The 24,295-nt window shown below is 51.5% G+C and overlaps 11 protein-coding genes across 11 annotated transcripts; 5 read left to right on the forward strand and 6 right to left on the reverse strand.

Moving 5' to 3' along the window:
- The first annotated feature begins 93 nt into the window (after positions 1-93).
- SWC4 (swr complex subunit) lies at positions 94-2,254 on the forward strand. The gene has a single exon (XM_018274934.2). The coding sequence runs from the start codon at positions 265-267 to the stop codon at positions 1,936-1,938; it is 1,674 nt and encodes a 557-aa protein (XP_018130592.1). The 5' UTR covers positions 94-264; the 3' UTR covers positions 1,939-2,254.
- VE01_05471 (uncharacterized protein) lies at positions 2,201-3,936 on the reverse strand. The gene is made up of 2 exons (XM_018274935.2): positions 3,595-3,936; positions 2,201-3,541 (listed from the first exon to the last, which is right to left on the reverse strand). Exons 1-2 carry the CDS (start codon positions 3,794-3,796, stop codon positions 2,451-2,453), a joined length of 1,293 nt encoding a protein of 430 aa, XP_018130591.1. The 5' UTR covers positions 3,797-3,936; the 3' UTR covers positions 2,201-2,450.
- A 468-nt stretch (positions 3,937-4,404) lies between these two features.
- VE01_05472 (uncharacterized protein) lies at positions 4,405-5,650 on the forward strand. The gene is made up of 3 exons (XM_018274936.2): positions 4,405-4,638; positions 4,708-5,061; positions 5,155-5,650. Exons 1-3 carry the CDS (start codon positions 4,591-4,593, stop codon positions 5,326-5,328), a joined length of 576 nt encoding a protein of 191 aa, XP_018130590.1. The 5' UTR covers positions 4,405-4,590; the 3' UTR covers positions 5,329-5,650.
- A 1,106-nt stretch (positions 5,651-6,756) lies between these two features.
- On the forward strand, positions 6,757-9,611 carry VE01_05473 (uncharacterized protein; the record flags this gene model as incomplete). The annotated part of the gene is made up of 2 exons (XM_018274937.2): positions 6,757-7,370; positions 7,419-9,611. 2 exons carry the CDS (start codon positions 6,757-6,759, stop codon positions 9,109-9,111), a joined length of 2,307 nt encoding a protein of 768 aa, XP_018130589.1. The 3' UTR covers positions 9,112-9,611.
- Positions 9,482-13,233, reverse strand: VE01_05474 (uncharacterized protein). Its single transcript, XM_018274938.2, has 3 exons — positions 13,082-13,233; positions 12,105-13,024; positions 9,482-12,059 (listed from the first exon to the last, which is right to left on the reverse strand). Exons 2-3 carry the CDS (start codon positions 12,666-12,668, stop codon positions 9,489-9,491), a joined length of 3,135 nt encoding a protein of 1,044 aa, XP_018130725.1. The 5' UTR covers positions 12,669-13,024; positions 13,082-13,233; the 3' UTR covers positions 9,482-9,488.
- Positions 13,234-13,405: 172 nt separating this feature from the next.
- VE01_05475 (uncharacterized protein) lies at positions 13,406-15,884 on the forward strand. The gene is made up of 5 exons (XM_059463704.1): positions 13,406-13,582; positions 13,646-14,454; positions 14,507-14,911; positions 14,957-15,580; positions 15,635-15,884. The coding sequence occupies exons 1-5, from the start codon at positions 13,435-13,437 to the stop codon at positions 15,800-15,802; spliced, it is 2,154 nt and encodes a 717-aa protein (XP_059319728.1). The 5' UTR covers positions 13,406-13,434; the 3' UTR covers positions 15,803-15,884.
- Positions 15,885-16,063: 179 nt separating this feature from the next.
- Positions 16,064-17,338, forward strand: VE01_05476 (uncharacterized protein). The gene is made up of 5 exons (XM_018274940.2): positions 16,064-16,435; positions 16,484-16,573; positions 16,628-16,755; positions 16,816-16,924; positions 16,978-17,338. Exons 1-5 carry the CDS (start codon positions 16,189-16,191, stop codon positions 17,163-17,165), a joined length of 762 nt encoding a protein of 253 aa, XP_018130594.1. The 5' UTR covers positions 16,064-16,188; the 3' UTR covers positions 17,166-17,338.
- On the reverse strand, positions 17,258-18,250 carry VE01_05477 (uncharacterized protein). The gene is made up of 3 exons (XM_018274941.2): positions 17,854-18,250; positions 17,500-17,774; positions 17,258-17,407 (listed from the first exon to the last, which is right to left on the reverse strand). The coding sequence occupies exons 1-3, from the start codon at positions 18,001-18,003 to the stop codon at positions 17,341-17,343; spliced, it is 492 nt and encodes a 163-aa protein (XP_018130593.2). The 5' UTR covers positions 18,004-18,250; the 3' UTR covers positions 17,258-17,340.
- A 510-nt stretch (positions 18,251-18,760) lies between these two features.
- Positions 18,761-20,775, reverse strand: VE01_05478 (uncharacterized protein; the record flags this gene model as incomplete). Its single annotated transcript, XM_018274942.2, has 4 exons — positions 20,306-20,775; positions 20,180-20,256; positions 19,483-20,132; positions 18,761-19,421 (listed from the first exon to the last, which is right to left on the reverse strand). The coding sequence occupies exons 1-4, from the start codon at positions 20,631-20,633 to the stop codon at positions 18,761-18,763; spliced, it is 1,716 nt and encodes a 571-aa protein (XP_018130726.1). The 5' UTR covers positions 20,634-20,775.
- A 395-nt stretch (positions 20,776-21,170) lies between these two features.
- VE01_05479 (uncharacterized protein) lies at positions 21,171-22,622 on the reverse strand. Its single transcript, XM_018274943.2, has 2 exons — positions 21,895-22,622; positions 21,171-21,837 (listed from the first exon to the last, which is right to left on the reverse strand). Exons 1-2 carry the CDS (start codon positions 22,133-22,135, stop codon positions 21,236-21,238), a joined length of 843 nt encoding a protein of 280 aa, XP_018130595.1. The 5' UTR covers positions 22,136-22,622; the 3' UTR covers positions 21,171-21,235.
- Positions 22,623-23,886, reverse strand: VE01_05480 (uncharacterized protein). The gene is made up of 2 exons (XM_018274944.2): positions 23,700-23,886; positions 22,623-23,558 (listed from the first exon to the last, which is right to left on the reverse strand). The coding sequence occupies exons 1-2, from the start codon at positions 23,740-23,742 to the stop codon at positions 23,068-23,070; spliced, it is 534 nt and encodes a 177-aa protein (XP_018130692.1). The 5' UTR covers positions 23,743-23,886; the 3' UTR covers positions 22,623-23,067.
- Positions 23,887-24,295: the final 409 nt, after the last annotated feature.

Consider the following 24,295-nt stretch of genomic DNA (forward strand, 5'->3'; position numbering starts at 1 on the left):
CCAGAGGTGTTTGTGTCACGTGAGTTGGGGGTGGTGGTGGGTATCCAGTAATCGGTCGCGGTTGCTTGACGGGCTTCCTTAAATCTTTAGACACTCCCAAAAAGGAACACCAACTCGACGACGGATCTTTATTCCTTTCGCGACACAACAACTTACAACTTATCGTCGCAACAAGTTTATCAATCTCAGAGGGAGTGGGGAATTGAGATATACAGGGTACACGATCGAAATACGACGCGCAGCTGCGCATTTCGACGATTCACGATGACGTCCCTCGATGTGCGCGACATGCTGGACCTGCCCAATAGTGCCGGTCCGCGCCCAGCGAAGAAACAAAAACTCACCAACGCGAGACCCAACTTGAAGGGATTACAACGTGAGGTTCAGAGCCTGGGGGGGGACAACCCGATCTCGATTGTGCCAGCAGTCCCCCAGTTCAAGAAGAGGAGGCTTGTGAGCCGCAAGCCAGCCGCGAAATGGGAGTTGAAGCCCTTCAAGAATAGTGCGAGGGAGGATGACATGAAGCTGAAGCACTGGAGGAGGAAAGTTGAAGTGCCGCCGAAGCAAGAGGCGCAGGAGGGAGAGGGTGGAGAGGCGGCGGCAGAGGGTGAAGTGAAGGAGGAAGTGGACGACTCGGCATTCGCAAAGTTCAATGTCCAAGTCAACATCCCCAAATACGACGACGAACAATACGAAGCCAAGCTCAAGAACGAAGACTGGACCAAAGAAGAAACAGACTACCTAATGCAAACAGCGCGCGACTTCGACCTCAGATGGCCTCTCGTCTGGGACCGCTACGAATACCAGCCCGCCCCTCCCCCCGAAGGCACCGAGAGCACCGCCCTCGTCCCCGAACTCAAACCCCGCACCCTCGAAGACCTCAAAGCGCGCTACTACGACGTCGCTGCGAAGATGATGTCTGTCCACCGCCCCGTCCAGTTCATGAGCCAGGTCGAATTCAGCCTGCACCAGCTCATGTCGTCTTTCAACCCTGTACAAGAAGCGCTGCGCAAACGATTCGCTGAGAACGCTATGTCGCGCAGCTCTGAGGAGCGCCGTGAGGAGGAGAGTCTACTTATCGAACTCAAGCGCATCATGGCGCGCTCGGAGCGCCTCAACGAGGAGCGCAAGGACTTGTACGCTCGTCTTGACGCACCACTCAGCAGCAGCAATGTAGGCGTCTATACCACCTCTGCAGGCCTGCAGCAGCTCGTCCAGCAGCTCATGAATGCCGATAAGTCCAAGAAGCGGAAATCGATCCTTGGCCCCGAGGGAACCCCTACGGCTGGACCTGGCGCAGCGCCTGTCGATCGCCGCGATAGCACCGCCGTGCGCGAGCCCGCGGCCGCCACGCCAGTGACAGCCAAGAAGGGCGGTGCGGGCCCAGCGGAGCGACGCAAGCTGAGCGAGGAGGACCAAGTTGTCTTCGGTGTATCGACACACGACCGCCTCCAGAGCGGCCCACAGTTCCGCTACGACCGCATCGCCAAGATGGTCAGTAGTCGCTCGGCGGTGCTGGCGAGCCGAATCACGAATGTGCTTACTGAGCTGGAGATCCCGCCGCGTCTGGTGATGCCGACCCTTGAGGTTGGGACGGCGTTCGAGGCGCTGCTGGGGAGCATTAATGTCCTACTTGATACGCGGAAGGCGTCGGATAAGCTGGATGGAGAGATTAAACTTGCGGAGGCGCAGAAGGCGGAGAGGGAGAAGAAGGAGGGGAAGAAGAAGGAGGAGGAGGGGGGGCAGGAGGAGGGGGAGAAGGAGACGGAGGCAGAGGTGGAGAAAGAGGGAGAGATTAAGGCTGAGGGGGGAGAGAAGGAGAGGAGTGTTTCGGTGGCTAGGGCGGGGTCGGTGCAGGCGCAGACGGCGGCGCATAAGAGGAGTGCGAGCGTTTTGAGTCAGGTTAGTGATAAGAGCACGAAGAGGCAGAAGAAGTAGATGGCTTGTTAAAGGGGGTTGGTGCTGTATAATAGGGTTGTTGCTGGGTTTAGCGATGGTGCTGTGGTGTACGAATATCATGATTAATTAATACACATTATGCTTCTATACTTTGTATGGATTTTAGGGCGGAGATGGGGTCACGGGGGTGCATGTTTGAGGCTGGGGAAATTCAAGGCTGTGTGTATTCGACCATGAGCTCAGCTAGTGATAGATATTGAAAACGGGAACGGTCATTTGGGTCTTACGCGTGTCAACAAGTGATAGTAATATATTCCATTACCGCAGCACCCTAGCTACTTCAAATACATCCTCCATATCTCGATTCGAGGTCCCCATGCGCCGTGTGTGTATCTAGTGCTCAAAATCTCCAAAACAAACCTCCGGCCACCCTTCCCCCTCGCTCCGCTGAGTCTTGTCACTCGATAGCCGCGTCTCAGTCCGTTATACACCCCCACCGCCATCTTACAAGGCCCATTGCGAGAGAGCTCTAACTACGTCCCATCCCCAGCTCAATCATCCTCGCAATACATCGACTCCGTATCCTCCAACGCCCTCATCACCTCCTCAATCTCCTTCGGATCACTAATCCCCCACACCCCACCCCCCTTCACCGTATCCTTCCCCCTCATCCCCACCTCCTTCCCCACGAGATTCCTCCCCACCTTCCCCGGCCCAACCCCAATCCAGCGACGCACCTTCTGCTCCTGGTCGAGGTACTTAATACTATCCCACCAGCGCACGGTATCCACACACTGCCGTGTCCATTTATCCTTCAACTCCGCCTTCGACGTTATCGGCCTCGCAGACACGTTGGAGACTATCTCCATCACACCCGGCCACATCACTATATCCTCCTCCTCGCGCCCGACAACCCTACTCTTCCCATCCAGCAGCCTCCTCATCATCCCACTCGCGGGCTTCATCAGCGGGCTGTGGAAGGGGGAATCGCTCTTCAGCCTTACAGCTCTAGGATCATGACCTCCAAAGCTCCGCACGTGCGTCAGGAGAGTGCGGATCATATTGATATTCCCACTCAACACGATCTGGTTCTTGCTATTGATATTCGCAATAGACACCTGCTGAATCGGCGGGACGTCCTCCCCGCTATTCGTCTTAACGCCCGCGTCATTGTGGCCGATGAAATCTTGGATGGCAGCTATGAGCGGCCGGAGGTGGTCCGGCTCGGTGACGAGAGCGATCATGCCGTACTCGCCGCCGAACTCCTCTGTAGCCTTACGGGAGCACTCAGCCATTATCTCCGCGCGTCGGCGAACCAAATACAGCGAGTCCTGAAACGTGACATAGCCCCCCGCAACTAGGGCAGCGAACTCCCCCAAGGAGTGTCCCAGCGTGACATCGCAGCGCGAGGGGGGGTGGAACCCGAACTCCGCCTCGAGAACGCGCAGGATCATGATGGAGGTTGCCATGATAGCGGGCTGAGAGTGGATGGTAGCCGTGAGCGCGCTATTGGGGCCTTCTTCAATGAGGGTGGATAGCTTGTAGCCCAGGAGGTGGTCGACTTCTTCGATGGTTGGGCCGGCGCTGCGGGGGAAGGCATCGAGCCATGGCTTGAGCATGCCGACTTTTTGGACGCCTTGGCCTGGGGGGAACGCGTTAGAGAGGTGCAAAGGAGGGGGGTTAGAATAGGCGTACCTGGGAAGAAGAGCGCGGTTCGTGGCCGGCGTTTTGTCATTATAGACCGCTCCTGCCGCTGTGAACTGGTATATAGAGGGTGTTGTAGTCCAGACCGACTACCTTGCCGGCCAGGGATCGCGCTCAAGGTCTCACATCTCAGGATGGCCTCGCTGGCGAATCCTGGCCGAGTAGCAGCTAGGCCCGTAGCCAGGGTCCTCATGGTGAGGGATCACAGTTTGGGGATGTGGTGGTGTTCTGGTGAGACCATCGCGTTTTCTTGGGTCTGCATTGCTCGCTGGACGTCGCCTGGCGAGGTCGGGATGGATGGCACCGAGACCCCACGTTTTCCGACAATGTTTAGGGGAGTTCAAAGGCCGCGCGGGTACTGCTCGGCTTAGGAAAAGTGTTGTTCCGGGTGTTGGTCATGGCGGATCCGCGGATCCCTTTTGGCCGGTAAATGTCCACGGTTAGGAGTAGATGATTTTAGGATTTGTACGTAAATTACAAAGAACAGCATAGTATTGGTGGAATTCCAAGATATTCGGTAGTAAAACAGATGGAGATATACTCTCTTCGGCTGGAAATATATACCATTGGCTTCCGAAGCAACGCTATCTATCGCATCTAGCAATTCAACCATTTGCCTAGCTCTTTTGTCTTTGGCGTAGCCATAAATACTGTTCCCAGACATATACCCACGATCCCTTTTCAACGCCAGGCAAAAACCTCCAATCTAAATAATATTCAGCTACAAACATAATCCAAACAACATAAACAACATAAACAAAATTAATAAATCTAAATATCAATCAATTATCAAAAACATAGAACCTACAAGAGCTTTCATATACCTACCCCTGGCACAGCTCTGGTAATAAACGTGACCGCCCCCCTACCATTGGCCCAGCCGCCAACGTCACCCATCCCCAAACACTCCCAATTCCTCAGCCTCAGCCTCGCGCCGCACCACCACCCCGAACACTCACAGCTCCACCACCACAACCCACAACAGCAATGGCAACCACGCCCTCAATAGCCTGCATAGGCATAATAGGGAAAGCCGTAAATGCCCCTCCTCCTCCTCCCCCCTTCCATGTGCCAAGTCTTTAACTAACCACCTCTCTCCAACAGAACAACCCCCTCCACATATCCATCTTCCCCACCTGCCCCCCTCAATCCCCTGGCGGCTTCCCAGAACCCCTCCTCACCCCGCTGCAGACATCGCTTCTGCTATCGTCGACGCTGGATATTTTTGAGGCGCGCGCGCGTGCGAATGCGCTGAATGGACAGGGGTTGAGTTCCGACTATGGACTGTTGAAGAATGTGGATGAGCGGTTGGCGATGTTTGGGTGGGAGACGAATACCGGGGTGAGGTTTGTGGTGGGTGTTGATATGAGGGGGAATGGGGGGGAGAGGGAGGAGGAGGTGAGGAGGGGGAAGGGTGTTGTTGGTGGACTGGGGTTGAGGGAGGGGGAAATGAAGATTGTGAGTTTTGTTGCGTGTCTCTGGATACCTGTGGTGGTGTTCAGCTTCGCTGGGGAAGGATGGGGATGAGCTGGGACTAACATTCTTTTGTAGGTTTTCCGAGCCATCCAAACAGCATACGTCCGCCTCCTCCAGAATCCCTTCTACGAACCCGATGACCACAGCCCGTTGACGGGACACGGGGGGAAGAAGATCGAGAGCCGACGGTTTTCGGATGAGATGAAGAGGATTGGAGCGAACTGGAAGGCGGGGGCGATGACACTGTGATTATGATGGCAGGTGCGTTCATGGTGGAGATGTGGGAGTGCTGGTGTTTGATATGGGTTAGCATGGCGAGGCGTTATTGGGAAGTGAAGTTTGGGAGATTCTTACAACGTGAAGTTGTTTAAGATGATCGTCGGCTGGGATATACTCTCGGTGTTGCGATAGAATGAATTCAAGGCTTAAAAAAGCCAAAGGTTTCCCAAGTGTCTTTCGATCTTACTTGACATCTCTTACCTGATTGCAGAAACGCATCTACAGTGCCAATACTGGCAGCAGTGATACAGAAGAGTTCGACTCTTCCTTCACCTCTTATTTTTCTGGATACCACCAACTCTTCGAAACATGCTTACTCTCTTCCTAACTGGGTGATACCGGAGACCACATTTCTTGGATCCATGCTCTCTCTCAGTTCTTGATCAACCACCTGCTTCCTTACCCGTTCGATTGGAAGCAATATATTGCACCATCTACATTGCCATTTACTTCCTCTGCCTTATACTCCAACCTCGAAGAGCAACTTCTCTTTTCCTTCCATCAACCTACTCTTGCTTCTATTGAACAGGTGGCAGCTGCAATACTTCGAACATCTATTATGCTTGGAGCCCATAATACCGACCATATTATCACTGAAGAGTTTCTCTGCCTTCGTCATACATACCAACCCCAGCCGCCCAACGCCTCTCACACCAACCTACTCTGTTCAGCTTCAGCACAGTGCTGATACAATCAATTCCAGACTAACCCGATTCTTTACAGAAAAAGATTATCCAGATCGGAAGAACAATTCGACTTCACTTCAAAAGTGGCCTTCATCAGACATCTGGTAAGTGATAAATACCTTCATTATCATGCGTTGATAATTTGGCTTCGCTAGTTGGGATTTCCATCCCACGCCAAAGTTTCAGTCACGGTGGACGGATTAGCCATCCCCAAGCACTGTCATCTTTTTTAGCGGGCATAATTTCTGTCCGCTAATTGCACTGGCATTACATGTCGCTGCATTACGCTCCTGAGAGGCTATACTGCTGCGGCATAACTGGCAATGGGATATATACTCTCAGCTGCCAGCCAGAACACAGCTCTCTCTTTTCTAATTGCTATCTTACTACCTATTTTTTTTTTCGCTTTAGTCGCATTGTTCTCATCTTTCTATCACTGGCCACATCATTCTCATAGCTTTCTTTTGATAACATATGACATCTTCAATTCCTGTGGTTGAAGCTTGAGCCTGCTTTCAACCACAGGTCTTGCATTGTTTGTTCCAGAGTGGACGGTCTCATTCTCACTTTGGCACATAAAGTTTATCAAGTCATATTGTTACCTGCTCATTCTTTCCTTTTCTTTTCGTGCACATTAGCCAGTCATAATATTGCCTGCTTTTGAGCCAGCAGACAGTATGATAACCAACTTACACGCTCACAATTAGTCACAATGGCCGACGATTTTAATTTCCTCAACTTCATTGAGGACGGGTCCGAGCCAGCCCCTAAGGACACCCCAAAAGAGACCCAGGACTCGGATTCCGATGCTGAAAACGCCAAACGCAAAGACTTCTGGGACCACGTTCCCACCGACAACGGTGGCGCAGAAGGCTCACCCAACTCCAGCTTCAACTCCTCCCCTACGCTTCCGACTCAGCATGACTTTCCCGCTCCAGATGCAGGACATGCCAAGCAAGGCACCAGAAAACCAGTTTTGCAGAGGCTTCGAGACGCCAGAACGTATGGCTTTAGAAAGAATGTGGAGAGAAGGGTGTTCAAGGGGTCTGGTGCCATGGATCATGATGAGAGTGGCAACTATGATCCCAATGAAGAAGCTGCTGCCAATAGGAGGCTAGCGAAGAAAAAAGCTGCGACGAAGTCGGGACCGGCTGAAGTGGAAACCACGCAATATGACTCTCAAAGCGAGGAAATTCTGCCGTCAATTGAGGAAGGTGTTTCCGCTGAGGAAAGCTCTGTTGAACAGAAGCATGGAAAGGGTTCGAAGAAAAAGACCACAGCCGCGGCGGGACAAAAGAAGGGGAAGGGGAAAGGGAACGCAAAGGAGTAAGTATATTACATTTCCCATGCAACAAGAACTAACATAGCGTTCAGGCCAGAGACAACCAACGAGGCATGCTCAGCATGCAGGATCTTCGGGTTCGATTGTAGCATCCTTGACGACCCCGACCAGTTTCCCTGCACTTCCTGTTCCGAGCTAAGCATTGCCTGCGTCCTCAAGAACCCCATGACCCCCGAGGCCAAGGCCGAGAGAAAACGCGCCTTCGCCAATGCCAAGAAGAAGAAAAAGGAGCAAGCGCGCTTGCAAAGAGAGCAGAAAAAGAATAAAGGCAAGAACCTAGTGCAGCTGGCGGCGCAGAGAGCGGCGCCAAAGATCGATCCAAGGAATAGGAAGTATATATCGTGCGCCACATGTCGGGCTGCAGACTTTGGCCACTGCTCGTTGAAGACAAGAGAGCAGACTGGACCTTGTAAACGCTGCACGTCTAAGAGGCTTGACTGCACATTCGAGGATAAAGTCATTAAATCCGGGAAAGCGGGGACTAAAAATGGAAAGGTGGGGAAGGTGGCCATCAGGGCCTCTTCTAAGGGCAGGGCCAGCCTCTTGATGGTCTCTGCGGCGCGCACTCGCCCTGAGCCGAAGAAAAAGGAGAGGGTGCCGGAGGGAATGTTCAAAAAGACAATCAAGACGTCCTTCTGCCACCCGATTGCCTTCAACCTCGATCTCAAAAGGACCCGGTTCATGGGCATGAATTGCCACTTCCACACCACCACCGCATTTCCCATGCTAGGCATCGGCGAGCCGCAAGACGTTGAGGTCCTTGGGCCCACGAAACCATGTCCCGCTAACCCCTTTGTCTACACCGAATGCGCGCCCAGAATAGTGCTGGTTAAAAAGAAGAAAACAGGAGAAAGAGGAGAGAGGTCAGAAGACGAAGAAGCCGACAACGACGACGAAGCCACAGAAGACGAAGATGACGAAGAAGGATACGAGTACGTAGAAGAAGAAGAAGACCCAACCTACGTCTGCACAGACTGCACCTTCGCGCGCCAACGCATCCTCTTCTGCGACACCCATTCCATCTCCGCCATCGCCGGCCTCAAGCACCCCCGTGATTACGACTACAACTCCGCATACGAGAAAATCATGAGGGACCAAAACAAGGGGTATGGAGCAAACTCCGCTAGGGTCGTCAAATGGTGCTCCGTTTGTGTGGCGCCGGCGTTCTACAAATGCTGCGTCCCAGACCGATTTGTTAATGAAGTCGGGTGTGGGTTGCTGTTGTGCGAAGTCTGCGCACAGGGGCTCTGCGGGGGAGAAGCCAAATTGGAAGGCCTGCTGGACGAGATGGTCGAGGAGCAGGCGCGCGATCCGTTCATGCCGATTCAGGAACGCAGATCTGTAGTGCAGCAGGTGTCGCTTGATCTCTTGATTGACCGGGCAGGTCGCGATGCGTTCAGATACGAAGACGGAATCAGAGCCGACGCGGGGTTCTTGACTAACCGTGGCGAGCTGAAGCTGTGGATGGAATCACAGACTGTAGCGGACCCCTATGAGATTGAGGAGCTAGAAGTGAGGATGGATGAGGCTACAGGCGCTGGAGCGGCAGGTGACGCGGGGTGGGCTAGATGGGGTGAGGGGATAGGAGTTAATGGGGGACGTGAAGAGACGTTTGAGGAGCATGATTTGAGGATGAAATTGGAGAAGGGGAAGGCGGAGCAGGCGAACCCTGCCTTTACGAGCGTGGCGCCGTCTGTATCGGACACTGATGACTGGGCTCTTTGAAGGGATCGCGCGGGGGAGTTAATTTGGCGTCGCTGTTTTTCGAGGCAACTTTACCTGGGTGAGCTTGCTGGAAGTTGGTGTGGGGGTTTGGAGGGGACGGAGAAAGTTCTGATGCTCGTGGATGGGATCGTTCTGTCCTGGTTCATTTACCCAGGATTGGCAGGGGAACTATTTTTATACTGGCTCTGGCATCGTGTCACCTCAACCGCGACCGTTGGTGGATGCAGAGGATACCAGATATATAAAATAGACGGATATTATTTCAACCCAGGCATTCACACTATGCAGACACTCAGATAGCGATTATTGCACCAAAGCGCACATCGATTATATTTTATTATATCAGATAATTAAAGCTGTTCAAAATATTCCCCCTCTCACTGTGAAAGATATGTCGTTCCGTCATACTTCCCGACCTTGTTCACATCAACTCTGAAGCTCTCTGGCGGGCCCAAGTAGCTCTTGCGCACTCCACCGAGATCGATCACAATCTTCTGGAGAACCACTCCTGGCTCCACGGACCAGAACTTGAGAGTGTGCTTTCCGGGCTTGATAGAATGCATAGTCGTCGTCTGGCGACCACTGGTAACACCCCACGCCGCATCCGCAACCGCAGCTCCCCAGCCAGGAGGTGACAGATCGCTCGTGACAGTGCCGACGAACTGGATAGTCTGCGGAGCCTCACCATCAACCGCAACAGCGTACTTGAGCGGACGATCAACGCTCATGAAGTTGAGCGACGGCGAGAGGTACAGCGTGATGTTGGCCGGGTATGCGATGTCAGTGAAGGTGAAGAAGTCATACTCGAGGACTGGGCCGGTGCCAGCAGGCATCGAGGGCGAAGTGACAGGACTGAGCGACACCGCGGCTTGCGAGCGGCCGTGGTTGGGGAGAGTGACGTACTTGGCTCCCTTGACGGTTGTGCTCTTGGTGCTGTGCACAGCTTCGATGGTGACCTGGCGATCGGACTCAACGAAGCCCTTGCCGAATGTAGCTGGGACCGAGCGGGGAATGACGGGGACCTTGATCTGGGGGGAGTTGTAGTTACCCCAGTCACACGACGATGTGAAGTTCAGGATCGCGGTTTGGGCCACGGTGACCTTGGACCAGTCGGGGACGGAGATGTGGGCGCGAACGTCGCTGCCCTGTTGGGGGCCGGTGGTTCCGCTGGATGGCTCGACTTTCAGGTAGGATGGAGAGGCGATGGACCATTTGCAAGCTTGGGTTCCGCGGCTGAAGACTTCGAGATAACGGGTCTTTGGGCCGTATGGCTCGAGAGGCAGAGAAGTGAGGGTGCCGCTGCCATTATCGTGGTACTGGTCATCGCCGCTGACGGTGGCGTTGGAACCTTCAATTCCGACACCCAGGTTTCCAGCGACAGAGGTCTCCGTAGTCTGGACAAAGGCCAGAGGCGGGATGGAGTTCCTCATTGGCTGTTGCCAGTAATCGTAACCAAGATGTGTTTGGTCCATAATGCCATTCCACTTACCACCAAGAAGAGTGTGGAATTGCTTGGTGATAACAGCATCGGTATTGAAATCAGTCAAGACAGCTTGAGCCTTGCTATTCGTTGCGGTTCTCCTCTGCTTCACATATAAGTCGTTCTGAGCAGTCTGGACGTAGATCTTGTAAACTGTGTAGCCAGCAGTGACTGGGTGAAGCACTGTCTCGAAGAAAGATGCCTGAGTATTAGCTGGGAGAGAATCATGGAGTTTCTGTGCGTCTTTGGCCAGGGCAGCCCACTCTCCAAGAACAGTCTCGGCCTCATTGTAGTTGATGACGCTGTATGTACCAGGGCTCAACATCTCGTACTTGCGTCTCGCTGCAAGAATACCATATTTATCAGCAACGGCACCAATAGCTTCGGCATGCTTGGATCCAAACTCGCGTGCCGCCCACAGCTTAAGCCATTGTGGGACGCTGTCGTAACCCCACTGATCGATATCGTAAGCAAGATCGAAGTAATGGTTGATTGGGATCTCGAGACCCTTGAGATCTCCAACGTTGACGATCCAGATGCGGTCAGCCCCGTTCTCATAAGTTATCTTCATCTGTTCGACCGATTTTGCGAGGTTGATCGTGTTAATCCACTTGTAATCCCTTGGGTCTCCAACGTAATCAAAGTGATAATAGATACCAGCTCCACCGCTGCGCGCTTTCTCGGCCCCAACGGGAACTCTGCGAACATTGCCCCAGTTGTCGTCGGTCCACAGGAGAGTGACATCCTCTGGCACAGACATACCTCCTTCAAAGTAATCCTGGACTTCTTTGTAAAGACACCACATCTGTGGGATATCCTTAGCAGTCTTGCCCTCATCAGCGAGAAGCTCGTCGAGAATTTCTCTCTGGGCTGTGACGGAGTCGGTGGCAGCCTTGATGGCCTTATCTCTTGTCAGAGGAATAGCAGTATCACCGCTACCTCTCATTGCCATGGTGAAAAGACTGTTGTTTATGTATGGCTTGGCACGTTGGGCGCCGTACTCGAAGAATGGGCGAACACTGGCATTGTTCGTGTCCCAGCGCCATGCCCCTTGTCCAAAATGACCATATTCGTTTGTGGCTCGCATCATTGGCTCTGTGTGGGACGAACCCATTACAATTGCATACGCATCTGCCAACGGCTGGTTCTCATAGTCGTCAACGTTGAACATACCATTCCACATGGCTGGCCAGAGGTAGTTGGCTCGTAGGCGGAGTAGGAGTTCAAAGATGGTGGAAAAGAAGAGATGGTTCATCCCTGGGCCGTATTTCCCGGGCTTGTAGTTGTTGTTAACCCAATTGGTTAAGCCAGGTTGCTCATCGTTGATGAACAAGCCACGGTACTTGACACTTGGTGGCCCTTGTACCTTGACTGTGCTGAGGGCATAGATCTCACTGTGCTTTTGGGCTGGAGTGTCGGCCCAAAACCAGAATGGCGATACACCGATTTGCTCCGAGACGTCGTAAATCTGCCATTGTTAGTGTTGGACGTATTTGAGACGCGGTTTACTTACTCCGAAAATGGAACCTCTAGCATCGGAACCTGCAATGACCAAAGCCTTGGGCACACCTGGGAGGGGGCTCTTCACGACTTGGCTAACGAAGCTCTCCCACTTGCCCTTTATCTTGGACACATCGATTTTCTTGTCCTTGACAAGCTGGTCAATGAGTGTCGAGTGACCAATGGTACCGACAATGATCACAGTATCCTTGTAGTCCTTGGTTTTGGTGTACAATGGGCCGAGAATCTGCTGTTCCGGGCCAACTGCATAGACGACGTCGCTGGTGGGAGCGTGCCACCTGTAGACTGCTTGGGCAGTTTTGGCAGCATAAGCCGTCAAAGATAGGTTCGTGCCGGTTACTCGTCCGAAGTCCATGGCAAGATCTCCAGCAGCTTTCTGGACGCCCCAGTAGTCATCGGGGGAGACGAGAATCTGCCCGCTGGATGCATGGTTCCCATGCGAGGATCCGAAGAGCTGGAAGGCATCATGTGAAGCCGTAAAGCCAATGGTCTGCTTCTGGCCGAGCGCAGACACAGCGCTGAAGAGCGCGAGAGAAGGGAGAAGCTTGAGTAACATCTCAATTGGCCTTGAGTCTCTTGTCAACTGCCACGAAAATAAAGGGCCATGACAGCATTATATAAGGCACGCCCCGAGCTTCTCCTCACGCTTCTTATTACCCCCGGATGAGCGTCATCTCCGCTACTCTGGATATATATCGCATGGCGTACTTTATCCATTTTGCCAGTGCTAGTTGCGCGTTGGCGTGGTATGCCAGTGTAAATTAGGTAAAATATGGTTTTGATGCTAGAACATCGAAAGAACAAACAAGGCCCGCCCCCTCATATTAGCTTGTATAAGACAAGCAAGACTGCAAGGTACTTGATTGCCGGCTGGAGTAATGGCGTGTGGGGAAAGTCTGGACGGAACTGTTCCTATTCAACCATCTAATTAGCCTGAACCCCGCGAATGGTTATGATGCCGTTGATCACCTTCTTCGGTACTAAGGAAGCCGATGTTCTCATTTGGATAGCTCGGTTTTCCCCTGTCTCGTTCGAAGTACATACTCGAGTAGAGAATGAGGGGAAGCCCCAACGCCGAGTATCTTGTGGGGTTTAGTGATCTCAGCGAGTCTGTGATTTTGTAATTTCACAGTATTTTATCCGGACAATATCTGAGTTGTTCCCCTTGTCCTTTATTCTCCAGCCACACGATGTCCTCAGCCACAATTCCATACGGTGATGCGTTGTCGCGCTACTCGTATCCGGAGCTATCACCATCTCAGCCACATCATACCACGTTGTCCAACATGACATACCTAAGTTCAACGTACGGGTGAGAAACTATGTCTGTACCAAGGGACCCAGCGGGCAAGCTTCTTTTCACGTTTGGTGATTATTGCGCTCTCTGCCGTGAGACTCTGCCTGAGCCCAATTCCGAGATTGGCTTCGTTCCTCCACTGAGTGATGCCTGGCAGTACAAGGTCATCGGACGTCAGTTTACATCTCCACACCCCTATATTCTTTAATAAGTGGGTACTAAATGCGTATTCCTAGTCTATAATATCGCAAGTACAGACAAGCCGTCTAGAATAGTTGCTGCCTTTGGGGATTTGGCAAACGCTGTTTGTTTCGAGGAAATAGCTGTAGATTTCGCCAGTGGCCAGTCTTTGGCCCTGAAAGTCGAGATTAACCACCGAACACGGAATAAAGATAGAATTGCTCACCTTGTTCATCTCCCGTGTTGGAAATTGATAAAGGCATTGGATTCTGATCTCAGTCTTCGGTCAATATATGAGTTTGCAGAGTCGACATATTCTTTGTTCAAGACTTCACATGTCCCAGAGGGTCAAGATATCACAGCCACGGGATTCACAGGCTTCATCGATGAGAACGCCAGCCAATCAAACTTGGGAAAGTTTCTTAATCGCATATCTAGGTTGCCACTAGAACTTCAGCTAGTGATATCAGAAGCTTGCCCTTCGAACTTGATATCGTCGCTCGTAACAGTGGCTCACACATCTTTTACACTTGTCAGCGCATTCAAGTGCAGCCAAGGTCAACGACATATTGAGCTTATATGCCACTCAGATGTCAAGACCCTTTCCGCTACGACTGTGTCAATATTCGGCAACACATATATATCATCCTTGAGATTTAACGAACTAAGTGAGGGTTCAGAAAAAGTTCAAGTAAAAGAGTCAGAGGTTACAGGTATCAAGTTTGCAATTGGCCGTTATGGGCTCAAGGCACTTCGTATTTGTTATGCTTCCAATGAGTCGTCTGATTGGCTTGGGGACCCAAGAGCCGGATGGATTGGAGTAATGCGCGGGACTGACATTACAAGTCTGCGTATTCTGCGCGATGTGAGTCTATATATATGAACTATACCCCTAGCAGCCTGCTAATACCTAATAGGATCTGAAATGCATCCGGGTAGGTTTCATGCATGGCTCACCAATGAGAGAGCAGCGTGGACTTTTGTTGGATAAAGATCTCTCCTTTAGATTTGGAGACTGTCATCGCACCCTAGATATAACGGATTCACTATCGATTAGAAGCTTCCCTAAGTGGCGAATGTGCAGGTACCTTCCATTTTTTGATGAGACAGGTTACATATCTAGCCTCACAATGTACTGCAACGGCCACTCTATAACGGGTATGGCAGCATCTGGCTCTGGCCTCTCACTTCGATCAATTGGCGAATGCAGTGATAAACGTCACCCTGTACATATCTATCTTCGGCCGGACGAGCGTATTGAATCTATTTGGCTCCGAATGCCAAACCCTAAATCCAACACGTGGCATAGACCGAACATCATGGTTAGTCGACATTGTGCATATTTGGCATTTGCTGATACTAGTAAGATTTTGACCAACTTAAATCGAACACAACTTTTTGGGCCCTCACTGGTACATGCCTCTGGATTTTACGGAGACAAGCGATATCAATGGACACTATTAAACAAGGGCCCTGGATATAGACCTACAGGCATTTTTTTTGATGCACTTAGAAGAGATGGTGTCTCCCAAAGAATCGACAACATAGGTATTACTCAACGCGCTAGACTGGAGGTGCAGGGGATTTATCCGACGGTTCCAATGCTCACACTGGAATTAAATACAGACGAGCCGAGAAAGAGATTTGTAAATTGCTACCTCACAGTTGCAAGCTTTGCGCATGTCAAAGAATTAAGAGTAAGCAGGACAGGCCCTCAGATATCCGGAATGGCAATACATCACCATGATGGAAGTATTGATGTCCTCGGAAAGTGGGGCAGACTGTCACTTGGTTTTCCTTCAAAAACCGAGCAGATCTATCACTGCAAAGATGGAACACTTACCAGCATAGCTTTTGGATTCTCGGGTGGTGAAGATGAGGCAAAATTGGTCGATACAATATTCCTCGCCATTGACCACAAACCGCGTATTAAAGACGTGGTCCCACAATCGAAGATTGTCGTGGAGTTTCAAGTCGACGAGGCAGACCCTGTAAGCTAACAATCATTATAATTGTGAATGATCTGGTCTCTAACTTATTTCTAGCCTACAGTAATGTGGTTGTCTAACGTAGCTCATGATCATGTTGATCTTTGGAATGGCGAGTACCTGCCGCCTAACATGTATATGTCGACCCACGAGTATCGTATAACAGAGTTTGAGGTAAAGGCAGTAGGGAAAAAAAAAATTCCCATGAAGGAGGCTTCCAACTAGATTTATTGTGCTGTGTTCCTTTTGGGGGCTGGGATTCCATCGGCGTCAGTGATAGTTCTGAATGATAATTCTGTAGTTACACAACCTCATCCAGCTTTAATTGTGTCCCAGAAGGTACTATAATTTAATAATTAAATTCCAGCACTTTTGCCGCACGCACGGATTAATTAAGGCTGCTTAAATGAAAGGCCCGACATCCGGGCCCGCGCCGTATATTGCTGCTATACCCCAATATGAGATGGTTTGCACAACCAACGGAGGCTTTTCCCGCGCCCAAACAAGGCCACATCTCCCTTCCTAGCATTCCAACAAAATTTCTCTCTGTAGCCTCTCCCAAACATGCTCAATGACATTATACGTATAATCTTAGTACTCATGACCCCCAAATGAGCGCCCAGAAATACACCCCACTCGCCGCTGATCCCGGCACGGCCCACACCTGTCCCTGCGGCGCCACCCGGCAACCCCACTGGGCCCGCCGCCGTAGCGTTTGGCTCCTCGTCGCTCTGGGTCTCGAGACCCTCCTCCTCCTCGGCATCGCGTATCGCGCTGCATTGGTTTACGCGCCCTCCTCCTCGCATCGCCAGGGGAACAGCACAGGACTTCTCGATCCCCAGTCGTTTCTGCCGCCGAGTAAGCCGCCTAGAGTTTCCGTACCCGAAACCGTTCTAACGCTCCCAGTTCCCATCCAAACGGTCATCTTCGAAGATGAGACCCCGTACCGGGACATAGGCCCCGCGGGTGACAAGCTATGGAATGACATGATGCCTAGTAATTCAGCCCCCTCCATGCATACACAGCATTTGAGCTAATGCCCCAGTTAAGAGGGGAAAGGCTTCCTTCGCGTCCCTAACGCACGCCTTTATGATCTCCCGCCGAGCAAACCGAGCGGCAATGGCACGGATGGCGCAGAGGAGTACTCTGTCTCATTAACGCACCAGCTGCATTGCTTGGTCTGTTCCCCTCCCCGCCACTATCGCAGTCAATTATGAGATACGGGCTAACGGCCGCAGGCTATGCTGAGGGATGTCATTGTGCAGTTTGGGAAAGGCAGCGCGTCGAGGTTCTGGGACCAATCGGCCAAAGGGGGAGATGGACACGCGTATCACTGTCTTGATTATAGTTCGTTTCTCCCCCCCTTACCTATCGGTGTTGTGTGTACTGATGAGCAGTAGTTCGTCAGGGAATACTTTGTGCTGGAGACACATCGCTGGAGTTCGTAAAGGTGGAGTATGATGACTTTGGGAAGGTGAAGTCAAGCTCGGTAGATGGGGCGGGTGCGGCACATGTTTGCCGGGATTGGAGAGTGGTTAGGGAGGCACTGGAGGAGAGGAGGGTGGATGACCAGGTGGGGATTCTGTGAGGGGGTTGGGGTGTATGATGTATTTGAGCAGCTCTCGGTGGAGATGTTTTATGGGGGTCTATATAGAGGCGGTTTACTCAAAAAAACAGGCCCCTATATAAATTGTGATATGTAGTGATGTTATTTCCAGATAACGACATTTATACTACATTAGTAACCACCACATACGACATATTTAGTCATTTCTTTTTCTGGTGCAAAGACCAACACATCCGAATATCATAAAGAAAATATGCATCCCCCTAATTAAACAGAGTTAGTATTTATACAAGACTGTATGCAAACAAACAAAACAGGCGGCCATAGGTTAACTTGAAGAAGTTGAACAACTTACGCCACAACACAAGGCAGCACCCAACCAAGAAGCGTATCATGATCAGCCTCATTGCGCAGCCTTTCCTCCTCCCTGCAGACTTCCACCGGCTTACTTCCACACTCATGACTCCACCCACTAACCGATATTTGAACCGCCACTGGCACAATACCACATATCAGCATAGTGATGAACGAAAGAAACGCTGTCATCCCTTCTGTACAGCGCGGTGTGCGCCTTGAGGAATCAGCCAACCCCGCAATTTCTGGCACGTCCACCGTCATAGCCCAGATGGACTAAAAGTGCCACGATGTCAGCGAATACGAACGTGCCTTTACCTCGGCCTGTATTTGGCTTGGGGGATGGGAGACATACCGCAATGTATGAGCCTACCACAGCACGGCCATGTCCCCGCGCGGATGCGTAGATGGCGACAATAAGCGTCGCGAAGGAAAGCCCGGCGGATATGGATCGTAAAACGAGCTGGGTGATGCCCCATGGCTTTGGGAATCTGGAACGCACCATCTCAAGGTGATTCTTCGTGGAAACGTTTAAGGCAGATATTCCGATGGCTGATCTGCAACCGCGACTATTAAGACATTTTCTATGCCTTGGATTTAGAGCTTGATATGCTTAAAATTGGAGACTGGTGGGTAACTGGAGACTTTGTATAGTTAAACTAACAGCCAATTTAAATAGCGTCAAGCGCGTGGTCGACATGTTGGGTTCTAGTTGGTCCAGGCAACTCTTGGCGTTCGTAAATGTAATATCGCGAAAATTAGACCTGTCGGGCATCCCATGTCATACGTATAAGGCTAGATTTATGTCGCTGGACTTGTAAATATAACTAACTGGAAGTAATTCATAACTGATAAAAATAAACCGTTCATTGGTTGAGTAACCAACAGCTAATTTTATTTACACCAGAATGAGAAGCTTGAATCTTGAGCCAGGGGCCAAACAGTATCTACTCAGCCGTAGATATCACATTATCTAGAATAGAGTCTAAATTTGGCTATTGGGGGCACGCTACTGTATATATCACATGCCGGCGATGAGCTTTATTTGTACGCAGTGCCGACTAGCAGCCTTCTGTTTACAGGACTACCAAATAAGTCTCACATGGAAACTGGCCCCTTACAACATTTTTCTTTAGCTTTTTCGATCTTTTATTTACAATTTGATATGCACAATTGTAAATAAGTCAATGGTCAATCTACATGCATCATCAAACGATGGGCCCAGAATTTATCTACGCCTCTACTTCCCCTCCTTCACCCGTCTATCCTCCGCCTCCCTCTCCCTCTTCACGAGGGGGCCCCCTCACCCCCTCCTTCCTCTCCTCCCTCTCCCTCCTCACCCCCCTCCACCTCACCCCCCTCCTCATCACCACCACCAAAACAGGCGCCACCCCCACCAACCCCGCCGCCAAAATCGTATACGCCCAGCCCTCCCCCACCCTCCCCGTCAACGGGCCAATAACCCCCGTAAACACAGCCCCAATCTCGCATCTCACCAGGTTATTAGCCGACGTCGCCACCGCCGCCTTCCCAGGCCACATATCAACCAGCAGCACATTAAGCACCTGGAACGTAAACGTCAGCGCGAACCCTGCTACGAAGAGCACCACGATTGGCGCGGCGAGAGGAGCCCCTGCTCGTATCGCCCAGCCGTAGGACATCACGGCCGCGCCGGCGAGGAAGAGCATCGGAAAGCCGACTTGGAGGCGTGCGCTCTCGATAGGGAAGTTGCGAAGGTCTTGGCGTTGGTTTTTGACCACGGTGATGCCGAGGCGGTGTGCGTGACGGCGGTAGTTCCAGTCGATTAGGCGGCCGCTTGTGAGGGCGGAGAGGATGCTGCCTGCGCCGATGGGGATGAACATTAGGGAGATCTGGACGGGATCGAAGTTATAATGCTTGGAGAAGGCTGTTGCGGCGCCGGTGCTGGGTGGGAGTTAGCTTTGAGCCCCGGTATGAGAGATAAGGGGGAAGGGACAAAGCATACCTAATGGCATAGAAGCAACCTATTCCAACACCAGTACATATAAGAATAATCGCCGTCGCCTTATCAGAAACCACCCTCAGTGTCGCCAACGGATTCGGGAATCCAATCCGATACCTCTCCCTAATCCTCTCCTGCTTAATTTTATCCACCACCAACCCCCTCTTCGTCCTATTCCGATGCCTCCACGTATCCGTGAAATTTCTCGACCACTTTGGCGGTGGTATTGACCCATCGTCCACCACGGCTCGGCACGTTTCCGGCATAAACAGCAGCAGCGGCACAAACACCGCCGACGAAAAAATCAGCTGGAACCAGAACAAGAAGTGCCACCCAGCGTACTGCGCTATGGCACCCCCTAGTACAGGCGCGATCATGGGACCAAATATGCCAGCGAGTGAGGAGAAGGCAATGTATGTACCGCGCTCGGCGGAGGTGATGATATCCCCGACCACGCCATTGGCGAGGGAGACGGTGGAGGAGGAGCCAGCGCTTTGGACCATGCGGAGGATGAGGAGGGCGGTGTAGTTTGTTTCTAAGGCGAGCCCGATGTTGGCGATGTTGAAGATTAGGTAGCAGATTGCGTAGATGGGGCGGCGGCCGGCGCGGTCGGCGATGTCGGCGAAGAAGGCTGGGGCAATGCCTTGGATTACCTGGGGGGTGGTTAGATTGTGGTGTGAGAGGAAGAGGAAGAGCGTACCAGGAAGAGAGTAACTGTTAGGTTGATTTTGGCGTCTGAGACGTGGAGGTCTTTGGCCATGGTTGTGAGGGATGGGTCTAGTTATGTGAGAATGTGCTTTGCAATGTGAAGGGGATAGGGGCTCACAGTATATTGCAGTGGCCATAGGGGAGAATAGCGAAGCTAATGATGCCGTGAGAACTATCATCTTCTTCTGGGTGACTGTGAAGACACTGTATGCTCCGGTAGATGCGTCAGTTGACTCGATAGGTGCCTCTGATGGTGGTTCACTGGCAGGATCACTGTCAGGTAGAGGCACTGTCTGCACCGCTGCCTCTGAAGGGGTCTCGCTGCCATTGCCCTCATTCGAGCTCAGAGCCTCTTTATTAATCACCGTAGCCACATCTGTTTCTTCGGGCATTGTCCCAACAGCTCCCTTCTCAGATTCCCCTAAATCCTCATTTGTATGCGCCATCACGACAGTGCCAACTCTAAGGCAAGATGTCGGAGTTTCCAAAACCACCACGGGTCGCTGCTGCTCTTATAAGAGAATCTGTGTCCATGACAGCTAGATTTCTCTCTTGATATACTATATGTATGCGACTTTATGAATTCTTAGTTATGGAGTTAGGGAGGAGAGTGGACATTAGCCAATCATGTTGTTGCCGACGCGCTGCCGATGCGGCCCGGTCGCCGATGCGTACCGAAATATGTCTAACTCTGACAAAGTCCGAAGCTCTTGAAAATAGTAACAACGGAATTAATTGCTAACACCGAGATAAGACTTGTTCTATTTTATAAGCTAAGCTGTGCACAGTTTTATATGTGCTATAGCGATATGATTAAGAGAGGGGAGGTTATTTGGTTGTTTCAAGTCCGAAGTGAGACTATGTAAATTTCACACAAATTCCGCACAAATTCCGTCCTGCATAATTGCGAGTATACTCTACAATTTAAAATAGCAAGCGTATAAAACGCAATAAACGGATATATAGCTTTAAGCAATGTAGGTATCGAAGTCCGTTAGCAATTGGCGTCTGAAAACAAGCCTTCTAAGCAATTTAATAGCACACCCCCTCACTTCTGCTTCCCCTTCCCCTTCAAAAACCTCCCAAACCACTCCAAAGACTGCCTCTGCGACTCCACCGCACTCCTCGTCTGCCCCTCATCCTTCGGATCCGCCCTAACCGCAAACCCATGTTTCGCGCCCTCATACACCCTAACCTCACTCTCCAGCTCCTTCCTCCCCTCCAACAACCCCTCAATCTTCCTCACATCCTCAATCCCAATCACCATATCCACATCTCCAATCGCCACCGCCAGCGGCTTGGCGACCTTTTCCCAGTCCTGCGGAAACGCCACCTTACTCGGATGCGCGGCGAACCCGGCGTCTACCATCCCATCTTCCTGGCAGAGATGGATCGTGTATTTACCCCCCCAACAGTACCCCGCTGATCCTAACCCGAGATGTGCGGTGGACGGGTCAGAGCGCACGGCGTGGTGGAAATCGTAGATCCGTGGACGCACGACGGCGTCGCGGTTGCGCGCTAAGAATGGGATGGCGGCGCTGGCGAATTGGACGGCCCAGACGGGTTTGTAGAAGATGGTTGTGGCGAGGGAGGGGGAGGGGCCGAGGAGGGAGTCCATTAATTCCATTGTGCCAGGGGGTGGTGCGGTGCCTGGATATGTTCAGTACGGAGTGATAAAACTGGGGGATTGGAAGGGGAAAGGCAAACCATTCATGAAGTCAGGGAGGTAGACGAGGAAATCGCCGTCTTGGGAGAGGCTGTCGGCGAGGAGACGGCTGTTGTTTGTTTCCCACCCGAAAATATCTGGGATCATGACGATGAGCCCTTTGGGGGCGTTCGGGGGCGTAGCGACGTAGGTTTCGAGGCCATGAATTGTCGATACAGTGCCGGTAGGCTTTTCAGTCTTCATATAGCCCGTAAGGCAGTTTTTACAGGACGGTGCCGCCATTGCTGGGAATGTGATAATAGAAGAATGAGAACGAGAATTAGTGATTGTTGTGGCTGCGGTCGTGGTTTTGAGGAAACGGCGCCCAGAGGTGTCAAAAAGGCTTATTTATGTGAGACCAATGCGACTAGAAGGATTAAGGAGCGGCATTTTGCTGGGATTTATTTGGTTTGAGTCCATCTGAGAATCGTTGGCGCTGATTGTGGAGTCGGAGTTAATCGAGTTAAGTCCTGGTGTGCCGCTCTCGGGCCGGTTGGGGAGGATCATCGGTGAGAGGAGCAACATGGCGATTAGCTGCGTCAGTGGATTGTGTTTGGTGCAAATAATTACGTTTTGGTATAATTAGCTATCATTATTTGGGATATTTGACTTCTTCGGAAAAGTAGTGCTGGTATAGACGTCTTTTTTGTCGTGTTATCAGTCGCTATCGAGCTTGGATATCAAGTTTGGATATCAAGTTGATGAGGTGGCGGTGAAGAGATGACAATAGCTGCTCTATATCAACAATTAATTAAATTAGATCAAAAATCTGTGAGGAAATCTATGGCCATATCTATAGTATCTAGTTCAGGGACTCCCAACAATCCTGCTGCTCTTCTATGTCGTCGCGACAGAATACATCCGCCCAGCAAAAGAGGCTAAATAGTAGGACCGCCGACCATGGTATCTTGCTAACACATGGCTCCCTTCCACCCCCCAAATGAGCTCGCAAATGAGGTACTCACAGACGCAGGTTGCGATGGCGGTGGTGACAGTGGAAATTACAGTGAGAAGCTGCATTTCGTACTTGTACAGTACAGTTCAGTCTGCCGCAGGGTGCATAACGAGACTGCACCGCGCGGCTAGCCACCCCCAGCACCAGCTCAATTAACCACTTCGTAGGCACACGCACCTCCGCCCGCATATCTACACCCCCCAACTTCCATCTTCACAGCTTACAGCTCTGACTTCACTGGCTCAGCTGCCTTCTTCGCAATCTCCTTGAGCACATCACCCTCCAAAGTCTCCGGCTTCTTCGTGCTCGCCCACCTCTCCACAACCTTCCCATCCCTGCTAATCAGGAACTTCTCAAAGTTCCACTTCACGCGCTTCATGCCCATCAACCCCGGCTTCTCGCTCTTGATGTACTCCCACAGCGGATCGGCATTATCGCCATTGACCTCCGTCTTGCCGAAGATGGGGAAGCTGACGCCGTAGTTGATCTGGCAGAACTCCTGGATCTGGTCGTCGGCTGCGGGCTCCTGGCCGCCGAATTGGTTGCAGGGGAAGCCGAGGACGACGAACTCGCCGGGGTGAGAGGCTTCGATCTTCTGGTAGAGGGCTTCGAGTCCGCCGTATTGGGGGGTGAAGCCGCACTTGGAGGCGGTGTTGACGATGAGGAGGACTTTGCCGGCGTAGGCGGAGAGGGGTGCGGGTTCACCCTTCTCTGTTGAGGGTTAGTGATGAGTACGCGGTGAGAGAGGCAGCGAGCAGCAGATATGATGATAAGAACACATTGCCAATGCGACAACGAGGAGGGTTGGTGTTGTCGCTGGCGCAAACCAGGCATGTGAAGGATGCGACTTACTGTTGAGCGGCTTGAAGTCGAAGACGGAGGTAGCTGACGCCATGTTTGATATGTTTCTTTTGCGACTATGTATATGCGATTGGATATCTGTGGGATATAAAGATGTCGTAGATGAGGTAGTTGACGTATGCGCCGTTATAGTGTTGTAGCTAGCGGTGAATAAAGATGCTTGGTGGCGGGAGTTGTAACCCCTCATGCGGGCCCCTCGGCATTTATATAAAGATGGCAAGCGAGACTGTGGACCGCGGCTCATCCCTCCACCACCACAACTTCTTACAAAGCTGGCTGGCTGTAGATTGGGCCTGGACCGTCGCAACATGGTTTCGGAGGTTAGCGGAGGTTACAAATTAGGTGGTATTAAGTGGTTGCTGAGTAACATTAACAATTGTTATAGGATCTGGCCTTCTTGTCCATGTATTTGACATGTTCGTTGTTTACGTTTACAGCTGGAGAGATGGAGAGTCTGGAATTTGTGACGGTCTCTTATCAGCCAACACGTGACTGCATATTTTGCGATAAGAATTATGCTATGCATTGTGGAGATAAAGATCTTAGAATAGTGTAAATAGGCTCCAACTCCACAAACAAGCCACAGC

The sequence above is a fragment of the Pseudogymnoascus verrucosus genome (genome assembly GCF_001662655.1).
Source record: "Pseudogymnoascus verrucosus strain UAMH 10579 unplaced genomic scaffold scaffold_20, whole genome shotgun sequence".
NCBI classification, from domain to species: domain Eukaryota; kingdom Fungi; phylum Ascomycota; class Leotiomycetes; order Thelebolales; family Thelebolaceae; genus Pseudogymnoascus; species Pseudogymnoascus verrucosus.

Coding starts and splice junctions, on each gene's coding strand:
- VE01_05479 (XM_018274943.2), bottom strand. CDS start 22,135: ATGGCGGCACCGTCCTGTAAAAACTGCCTTACGGGCTATATGAAGACT. Junction 21,838..21,894: donor CCTCCCTGACTTCATGAATG/GTTTGCCTTTCC, acceptor GAACATATCCAG/GCACCGCACCACCCCCTGGC.
- VE01_05476 (XM_018274940.2), top strand. CDS start 16,189: ATGAGCGCCCAGAAATACACCCCACTCGCCGCTGATCCCGGCACGGCC. Junction 16,436..16,483: donor CCAGTCGTTTCTGCCGCCGA/GTAAGCCGCCTA, acceptor TAACGCTCCCAG/TTCCCATCCAAACGGTCATC. Junction 16,756..16,815: donor CGCACCAGCTGCATTGCTTG/GTCTGTTCCCCT, acceptor TAACGGCCGCAG/GCTATGCTGAGGGATGTCAT.
- VE01_05472 (XM_018274936.2), top strand. CDS start 4,591: ATGGCAACCACGCCCTCAATAGCCTGCATAGGCATAATAGGGAAAGCC. Junction 4,639..4,707: donor TAGGCATAATAGGGAAAGCC/GTAAATGCCCCT, acceptor TCTCTCCAACAG/AACAACCCCCTCCACATATC. Junction 5,062..5,154: donor GGGAGGGGGAAATGAAGATT/GTGAGTTTTGTT, acceptor ATTCTTTTGTAG/GTTTTCCGAGCCATCCAAAC.
- VE01_05471 (XM_018274935.2), bottom strand. CDS start 3,796: ATGAGGACCCTGGCTACGGGCCTAGCTGCTACTCGGCCAGGATTCGCC. Junction 3,542..3,594: donor AACCGCGCTCTTCTTCCCAG/GTACGCCTATTC, acceptor CGTTCCCCCCAG/GCCAAGGCGTCCAAAAAGTC.
- VE01_05475 (XM_059463704.1), top strand. CDS start 13,435: ATGTCTGTACCAAGGGACCCAGCGGGCAAGCTTCTTTTCACGTTTGGT. Junction 14,455..14,506: donor GTCTGCGTATTCTGCGCGAT/GTGAGTCTATAT, acceptor AATACCTAATAG/GATCTGAAATGCATCCGGGT. Junction 15,581..15,634: donor AAGTCGACGAGGCAGACCCT/GTAAGCTAACAA, acceptor ACTTATTTCTAG/CCTACAGTAATGTGGTTGTC.
- VE01_05474 (XM_018274938.2), bottom strand. CDS start 12,668: ATGTTACTCAAGCTTCTCCCTTCTCTCGCGCTCTTCAGCGCTGTGTCT. Junction 12,060..12,104: donor CTAGAGGTTCCATTTTCGGA/GTAAGTAAACCG, acceptor TAACAATGGCAG/ATTTACGACGTCTCGGAGCA.
- VE01_05477 (XM_018274941.2), bottom strand. CDS start 18,003: ATGGTGCGTTCCAGATTCCCAAAGCCATGGGGCATCACCCAGCTCGTT. Junction 17,775..17,853: donor TGGTAGGCTCATACATTGCG/GTATGTCTCCCA, acceptor TGGCACTTTTAG/TCCATCTGGGCTATGACGGT. Junction 17,408..17,499: donor GTGCTGCCTTGTGTTGTGGC/GTAAGTTGTTCA, acceptor CTGTTTAATTAG/GGGGATGCATATTTTCTTTA.
- SWC4 (XM_018274934.2), top strand. CDS start 265: ATGACGTCCCTCGATGTGCGCGACATGCTGGACCTGCCCAATAGTGCC.
- VE01_05480 (XM_018274944.2), bottom strand. CDS start 23,742: ATGGCGTCAGCTACCTCCGTCTTCGACTTCAAGCCGCTCAACA. Junction 23,559..23,699: donor CGACTTCAAGCCGCTCAACA/GTAAGTCGCATC, acceptor AACCCTCAACAG/AGAAGGGTGAACCCGCACCC.